Below are 8989 nucleotides of genomic sequence, written 5' to 3' on the forward strand. Positions count from 1 at the left end.
TAAATGCTGTTGCATAGCAGGTTCCTGCCCTCGGAATCAGTAAGTAGCAAATGTAAGTAGCATTGCCATACGAATATTGTAAAATATTCCAAAATAAGCTCTAGGATTTCCTTCTCCTCTTTGATAAGAGATCAGACAGAGGGTGTGTCCCCCTCCAGGAGCTACCTTTCTTGACAAACTGGTCTCCAATAACTCCTTTCAGAAACTTACAAAACTTCCAGAAAGAGCACAAGGGTTGGTAGCATTCAACTTAAATGCTTTTATTGACAATGTTTTGGAACAATAAGCAAACAATGCTTAAATTTTTCATTCAAATTCACTTTCCACATGTCAAAAGACCTCAAGGTAGAAAAAAATAAAATAAAAATATAAATATCTGAGAATCCATCTTAATAAATAAATTAAAAACACAATAAAACGTTTTCATGGAAAACTGTTAATGTCAGAACATTCAGACCACCTCAACAATGCATGATCAGTAACATTACAATGAACATTGATGTTGAAGAAAAACTACAGTACATGGATATAGCTATTTATTTCTATCTACTAGAAAATAAAGTCATATCGTTTCTTAGTTAAATATTGGTCATTTCTAATCAGAACACACTATTGCCAGGAACACAGTAGTTATTGTTAAAATCAGCTGCACTAGATACAATTTGAAAATATCCAGCACCAGGTTAATTCCAATAATGAACCCAACAGATTAGTTAATGCTATGAGAAGACTAAGGAGAAAGAGAAAAGAGACACAGACCCAGGCCTGGCTCAACATGCTACTAACTACCAGCTCTCAGATGTGTCACTGGGAACAATACACACTCCATGCGTTTTGCTACATCTCCGGAAGAGGTAAGGACTTGAGTCCACACGTGGATGCTTTCAAGTCCTTGAGGCCCACAGCCTGGTGTGTTTCACGCACAGATAAGGTCCTCCCTAGGTCTACAGGAACCCTCTAGGGAAGACGTGTTTCTCCTCTCTGTAATGCACCAGCTCGGGCAGTGGCACTTGTGTGTGCCGGCTGCCTGCCCTTCCCTGCCCGCTCACAGGGCCAGCAGTGTGGGTGAGCTGAGCGAGTCAGAGGAGGGCTCGTTGCTGCTGCTGCCCTTGCGGTGGGCAGCCGCGCAGCTGGGGAAGGAGTCAGACTCCGGGTAGGTGAAGACAAAGGAAGACGTGTAAGTGGTGCAGCTGGGAGTGCAGGTGACCACCGGGGTGCACAGCGGCTCCAGCTCTGTGGCCATGGGCCCCATCCCCAGGGAGCCGCTGTGCAGGGGCTCCCAGTCTGCTGCATAGAAGGAACCAGACAGGTCCATGTCTGGCACAGAGCGGGCTGTCTCAGAGCCGCTGGGCCTGGACGATGCTGGGAACATGAAGTCATCAAAGGGCTCGGCCTTCAGCTCCATGTTGCTGATGCTCTTGACGGGCTCCACCGAGGGCTTGGGCTCAGGGTCATTGAGGAGGGGTAGGGTGAAGGCCTCCTCAGACTCTGGGGTGGCAGCCTCCGGCAGGCCCCCACTCAGATCAAGGGAAGCCACAGACATCTCTTCTGGGAAGCCCAGGTCATTGGGGATCTTGCAGGCAGGTCGGTGAGCTGCCAGGATGAACTCTAGCTTTTCCTTCTCCTTTAGCAGGTTGGCAATCTCAGTCTGCAGAGCAGACTTCTCATCTTCTAGTTGGTCTGTCTCCTGTATACAGAGGGATCAAAGAACACGTAAGACACAGTCTCACTCAAGGGCCCTGCTCCCTTATGCCCAAACTCCAATTTTCCCCTTAAGTTTTAAAAGGGACTGACCCACAGGGTCTACCTACCGCTTGGAGTGTATCGGTCAGCTCCCTCCTCCGGTTGCGGCACTTGGCTGCAGCCATCTTATTCCTTTCCCTTCGGATTCTCCGTTTCTCTTCTTCTTCTGGAGATAGCTAGAATAAGGATAAAAAAGACCAACACTCAGTAACCCTGTCTGCCATCACCTCCATTCACCCACTCCAGTAGAACTGGCTCCTGCAGCTTCCCAGCTTCCTGGCACATCTTTTGTGAAGCCATTTCTAACCTGCAGTTGCAGGCCGGGTGTGACTTGCATTTAAAATAAGATCCTCTAGCAAGAGAACAAACAAGAGCCCAGACTAAAAGCATGATATAGGAAACTTAGGGAAGAAACTATTAGGGTACTTCTTGGGGTAAGACTATCAGAGTGTGACTTGGGATGGAAGGGCTTGGAGCCAGGGTTCCCAGTGCAGGATGTGCAGTCAATTCCATCAGTGGCTTCACCCTCTCTACTGTGTTCCTGCATCTCCAAAGATATCCTCCCTGCCCGCCCCCCCCCTTCCCAGGGAAGGTAAGAGCTCCTCACCTGTTCCACCTTGCCCCTCCTGCCAATGCTCTGTGCTCTGCCTCCCGTCATGTTCTTCAGGACTCCGCTCCTAGAGTAAGCCCCTGCGGAGGGGGTGGGGACTCCGTAGGGGTGGGGAGCTCTGGTCTGCGATGGGGCCACGGAGGAGACCAAAGTGGGCTGCACCAGCCACTGCAGGTCTGGACTGGTAGAGATGGCAGTCACCGTGGGGATGAAGTTGGCACTAGAGACGGCCAGGTCTGTGCAGAAGTCCTAGAAGGAAACAGAAGGAGAAAGCTGACGTGAGTGAACAGGTTCCGGACACAGGTGGGGCGAGCCGAGTTCCCAGTGCCGCATGCAGCAGGGAGAGAGGCAATCCTGCCATGGCTGGCTCTGGTCCTCTTATATGTCCCCCAACCTGGATGAAAGGTCTCTCCGTTTCCTCCCAAGAAATTCCGCAGCGCAGTGCCTTTCTCCTCCGTCCTGCTGCTGCGCTCCCGTTATCCCTCCAGCATCACTCGCTTGAAAGGGGGTTTGTTATAAATATCCCTGACGTCTGCTCTGACGCAGGCGCCGCTCCGGAGTCTCCAGAATGAACTCGCTTTTTATCAATGAAACTGCCTTACACACCCGCCTGCTGCGCCCTCCTCCCTCACCCCTCCTCCTTGCTCCAGGCTGCCGGGGGAGGGGGCATTGCCGCTTTTTGCCGCCTCCCTCGAGGAGCCAGGCTCTAGTTAGCGAGTCTGTGCTTGGGACACGTTTGTCCCAGCTAGTGTCAGAGACCAGTTACAGAGTGCGGAGCCGGGGCTGCTCAGAATGAACCTGCCGCGGGAGCGGAGCATCAGTTCTTACTATGGCAAGCGTGCGTGCGCTCAGCACAAGTCCCAGGGCTGGGGCTCGGCTGGCCGTGGTAGCCTCCCTCCCCAGCACAAGGGGCACCCCGACTCGTCTCCCCGGGCGTCCCGCCCCACTGCCGCCTCCTTGGCGACCCCGGCCCCCGGCCCCGCGGCGGCGCGAAGCCAGCCTTACCTGCGCATTGACGGGAGAGCCCATGCTGGAGAAAGAGTCGGCGGGTGAGTGGTAGTAGGAGAGACTGTCCCCGGCCGGGGAAGCGCTGCTGCAGCGGGAGGAAGACGCCTCGTAGTCGGCATTGAAGCCCGAGAACATCATGGTCGCGGTGAGTCAAAGCCGGGCGAAGGGCCGAGGGGCGGAGACAGGTGGGAGCTGTGGAGCAGACCTGGGTAGGAGCGCGGTCACTGCTCACTCGCTGCGCCGCCGCCGCCGGCTCTGTCTCGGCTTCTCGGCTGCTTGCTGCGGATGCTGTTGGAGTACGAGCCGCCGCAGCCACCGCTTTTATAATAGCCTTATGAATGAGCACCTCGCGTCACCGGGCGCAACCATTGCGGCGCCAGAGGGGTGGCGCGCGGGCCCGGCCGCCTCTACAGCCACCGGGCCACCCCCGCCGCCCTCGCAGCCCCCTGTCCCCGTCTTGGTGTGTGTCCTTGTCCTGCAAGCATTTCGAAATCCTGGTCTTAGGGGACTCATAGACCCCTCAAGGTGAGGGACTTCGGGGATGGCTCCCCCCGCGACTACAGGGAACCGCCGTGGAAACCTGCTGACGCAGATGTCCTAATATGGACATCCTGTGAAAGGGGGGAGGGACTGACGGGAACTGCTCGCGGGCTGCAGCCAACACCGAGGGTGCAGCGCGGGGGGAGGCGGGGGCCGCGGCCGGGGGAGGGGAGGCGGGAAAGGCGCAGAAGGCCAGCGAACATTCGCACCTGGTTCAATGCGGACCGTTGTTCCCCGGGTCGGGGGGATGGGGCGAGGGGCGCCTCCATACCATTGTACAGAAACTGGGGACTGTCCTGAGGCGCAGGTACGGGAGGAACGGCCTCAGGTACACGGCCCCGAGGGCTTAAGCCTGGGCTCGCGAAGGAATGCGCCCCTACCCCATTCCCAACCCTGGCCCTAAGTCAGTGCAGAATGTCCAAGCAGACCCTCAGCCCCGGGCTCGAGCAATACTAGGACTGTTACTGCGTTTGGAAGCAGAAAGTGGAAGATCCAAAACAAGAGAATACGATAACCTACTTTATCTACGATATAGGGTACTTGAATTTTTATTTTTATTTTTTGTTTTTAAGGAAGACAGCTCATTTTTTTTTTCTCGGCCATATGTGGGAATACTAATGTTACTGTCAAATCCCCGCGACACCAGCTGATAAACATTGTGCAAAACCTAAGTGCAAGGATATCTGAAGGGGTCGTTTGCCTCGTTCTGAGCTAGGGCACGGCCGGGGGGCGAGGGTGCGTTATGTGGGCAGAGTGGTCAGTGCGGGATAACAAGGTGGGGTGAGCTTCTTAGGGGAACGTAAGTCCTCATTGGGGGCCTGGTTCGGTCCCGCCAGGAAGCTGGGCTTACAGGGAGTCCGCTGCGGGTGATTTTCCAGCTCGGACTGGGAGGGGGGGAGGAGTGGGGGGTGCTGGAAGGACAGTGTCCCGCAGCGCCCAGGCGGGTTACCTCGGCGGCTGGGACCCCAGGCGCTGCTCCGCGTCCTGGAAAACGGGGCTTCGGGGTGGCAAGGTGCTCCAGAGTGCGCCACGCCCCCAGACACCCCCAGTCTCCTGCCCTTCTGCAAAGGACAGCCCCGGTCACGCTCCCCGGGCTCGGCCCCAGCGCGCCGGCCACCTCTGGGGCGCGAAGCCGCAGGTCCACGCAGAGCCCCCGTATCCCCTCCCCCACTCTTCGGGCCCGGGGGTCTGGGCCCGCGGTGGGCACCTGGAAAGGGACCAGGTAGGATCAGAGGAGTGGGCGGATCGTTTGGGGCGCGCGGGGAGCGGGACCGCAGACCTGCCTCCAGCCGCCGCACCCGGGAGCCAGGCGATCCTGCTATAGATAGTAACAGGGAAGCGGCTGTTTACAGCAACACAGCGCCGCCAGGGCCGTTGTCAGGCGACGCCGCACGGCCGGGCGCGCCGTCGGCCTGGCGAGGCCGCCCTCCCCGCTCCCCAGGGGCTGCGGCCTCCCCGGCCCGGCTGCGGCCGCTCCCGTCGCCTGACATCATCCGCCGGCCGGGGGCTGAGCGCGGCCCGCGCGGGGCTGTGAGCTAACCTCCATTCTTAGAGATCCCAACCCGGCGGGGAAGGGGAGGGCAGGGAGGCCGGGATTCGTGGAACTGGGGCACTTGCTATTTTTGCATTCCCTGTCACAGGCAGAGGTGAAAACAGAATTTCATCATTGTATGTCATTGGTTTATGTTGGTGGGAATTTAGGCGCTTTTTTTTCCCTCACTCAAAAAAAAAGGGAGAGAAAAGGAAAAACACACATAATACATAAACACAGACTTCTTGGAGCTGCTCTGCATCCCAAAGCAATTCTGAGGCCTTCAGTTCTCCTAATTCTGTCATTTGTTCCTTCACTATCCCTGATGAAAGAAACAGAGAGAGAGGGAGGGAGGGAGGGGAGGGAAGAAAGGTTATGAAGGCAAATCCATCTCTCCTCTTATTATTAGCTTTGGACAAAGTAGGTCAAGCTTTGAATTCCTGGGTCTAGACTTGCCTTCCATGCACAGCTGGATCTCTGGGCCATTTAAGAGAAAACCTAGAATGATTTGATTTACTTCCCCTTCAGGTCTGAAGCAGCTCAGGCCAATACCTAAAAGATGTGTCAAGATTTTATATCCAGGATTTATCTCATATATCACTTATCCTGCCTTTGCCAATAAAAAAGGAAAAGGGCCTTTGAGTGAGCCTGTTTCCTCCAGATAGCTTAACTCTTTCCTTCCTGGCACCATTATGACCAGAGAGTTGGAGACAATAAATCCATCCCCTGAAAAGGATGGACCACGAATTCATTTATTCTTTTAGTTATAAGCAACCGTTGAGAGCCTCATGTGGCCTGACAATGGGTTGGGGACTGGTGCTTACTCTAATAAACAGGATGGACCTGTCCCGACCCTCAGAGAGATTCCAGCCTCAAGGGAAAGACCAACAAGTCAATATAGGATTGCAGGGCAGCGGTAAATGGTTTGACAGAGGTAAGAACAGGGTGCTACAAAACACAGAGGAGGGTTTGGGGACAGGTCCCAGAGGAAGTCACTGCAGTACAGACATGGGGCCTGCATCCCCTGTTCTCCCGAGTAATGAAATGACAGAGATTGAAAAGGGTCAGAAGTAGGCTAGCAGGCACTCAACCACAAGTGGTAGTGTAGGATGATTGAATCTCAGACTCCCTCTCCTGCCCCACTAACACCCAAAATAATCACAGGATTATTCTAACATATTCTCACATCTCAATCTACTCAGGGTATCCATTTCGGGACTGCAAAATCACATTTTAAAAAGTGGAGCTCACCCAAGGTAGCCTAAAAATAAAGCCAAATCAGAACCAACCTATGAAATTATCTTTGCCATTTGCAAAGGTCAGGGTGACTTTGAGACAGGGGTGTGTGTGTGTCTGTGAGCATGGTGCTGCCTTCCAGCAGGGCAGGGAGTCTGTGCTCTGGACAAGTCTGAGCATATAAAACCAAAACTTGTGTAGTTCATGATTATCTATGTGCTGAGTTCCTCTTATCTGGGGACCCCAAAGTGAAAAGGAGGGTAAAATCCCACATCTGATTTTAATCCAAATTGAAAACAAATTCATTCATCTTCTGCAGAGTTTCCTTATCAGGCACAGACTTCCTATGTCACACTCTCCCCATGGCACTTGAATGAAGAGATCTGACCCACATCAAGCTGTTCGATAACTTTTGAAGTCAGTGCGCATTGTTTAGCCTGGTGTTATTGCAACATTAAGTGAAAGGCTGCTGTCCGTGCCGCCTACGTAAATGCTGCCGCACACAGCCCATACCCAGCATGCAGAAGTAGTTATTTATTTGGGGAAGTGTGGTCTAGTGGTGAAGGGTTGTGGTCAGAGCACGGGACCAGAAGTCAGGAAGATGTGTACACCAAAATCAACTTAGACTTGTTTGGCAATTTTTGGCCTTTGTCTTTTTCATGTAGCAATATTCACATAGCAGCTAGCGCAGTGCCTGGCACATAGTAGGCATTTAATAAATATCTATTGAATGGATAAATAGATGAATGCCCTCATCCAGGCAAAATGAGCATAGATAGCTGTCTTTTATGGGTACTTGGAAAGCAAATAGATAATGTTCTTCAAATCTTTGGAAAGGCTGAACAGGCTGTCTTTTATTCTGGGGTATGAATAGGCAAAAATTGGGAAAGACAAAATAACAAGATGTTTGGGCTATTTTCGGCTGGTGCAGCCTCTGTGTATAAAGAACACCCCAGTGGTTCATGATGAAAGATCAAACTTACCCTTGTTACTGAGCCCATGAGAAAGACAGCTAGTGCCCATACATAAATACCACATTGTCTACAATGACAATGACCATGTTACCACCACCCTTTAATTTATTCATTCTAAATGTCTGGACCCAACAAGGGGGAGAAGCATTCCACAATTTTTGCAGGACTCACACACACGTGAGTCTAATGAGGGGTCTTAGGGGTCAAGGTTACTCACCCTGTGGCTCAGACTGTGAGCAAAAAGATTGCTCCTATTTAGAACAGTAGAGGCACAGGATTACTACCACCACCACCCCCTACACACGCTACCACTGCGACTAATTAGTACTAGGGATTTAGCCTCTTTGGGAAAAACTCTGTTTTCATTCTGAACAACTCTTGGCTTCTTGACAGGAGATGATGATTCAATGGGATCCCCGTCCTTCTGCTAATGTGAGCATTTAAACAAAGCTCTGTGTGGTCCCGGGGACACACTCCATCTGGAGCTGAGGAAACTGGGGAACAGCTATGGTGCCAAAGACAGACACACTTCAGCCCAAGCCTGCAGCATCTTTCACGGCCACCTGCAATATCGGACACTGGTTCTGTCAACCCTGCCGAGCCTTGCTGCAGAAACAAGAGCTCCCCACCAGCAGATGAGCAAGGCTACTCCAGGCTGTCACCTCCTCACATGTCCTGAGCTGACCTTCTGTGGCTCTGGTGGACTTAGCTGCCGGAATTCCAAAGGAACCCCATCTACGTCACTTAACACCCTGACTATCAACACACCCTGACTAAGGAACCTCACCTGCAGGGCTCCCATCCAATGAAAAAATCTTCTAATCGGCATGGGCAGGGCCAGGGGTGGCCGGCACATGACGTGCTTCAAGTTGTTAAGACATCCTCAGCAGAGTTTACATCATTTCATCCTCCATCTTACTCAGCATGACAGATATTTAAAGGAGACATTGCTCGTTGTAATGCCAAAAAAATATTCCCCTTTCTTGACCCAGGAAAATCCTGACCAGTACATAGAAATTCAGAGTTATGTTGTCTCTGATCCATAGATCACAGCTCCATTCCCAGATGTGACAACTTTCTGTCTTAGTTTAGTCCCTCATTGTGTCCTACAAGAAAACTTCCAGTTGCAACTAACTCCCAGTTGAGGTCTGATCTTCTCTACTGATGTTTCACCTGGAGTATTAATGATCTAGAGACCACTGGTGAAATTCCCAAAATGACTCTTCTGAAGGAGTCCTCCTTCAGACTCTGGGCCACCCAAGATTGTGAGGTAATAATTAGGACAAGGACAGATCATACACTGACAGAGTCTACTCTCAAAACCTAGGGGTTCTAGAGTTAAGTTTG

General features: G+C 52.4%; 1 protein-coding gene across 1 annotated transcript; it reads right to left on the reverse strand.

Moving 5' to 3' along the window:
- Window positions 1-241: 241 nt before the first annotated feature.
- Window positions 242-3699, reverse strand: FOS (Fos proto-oncogene, AP-1 transcription factor subunit). Its single transcript, XM_045563624.1, has 4 exons — window positions 3359-3699; window positions 2351-2602; window positions 1812-1919; window positions 242-1687 (listed from the first exon to the last, which is right to left on the reverse strand). Exons 1-4 carry the CDS (start codon window positions 3497-3499, stop codon window positions 1046-1048), a joined length of 1143 nt encoding a protein of 380 aa, XP_045419580.1. The 5' UTR covers window positions 3500-3699; the 3' UTR covers window positions 242-1045.
- Window positions 3700-8989: the final 5290 nt, after the last annotated feature.

This window comes from Lemur catta, chromosome 1 (assembly GCF_020740605.2).
Source record: "Lemur catta isolate mLemCat1 chromosome 1, mLemCat1.pri, whole genome shotgun sequence".
NCBI classification, from domain to species: Eukaryota; Metazoa; Chordata; class Mammalia; order Primates; family Lemuridae; genus Lemur; species Lemur catta.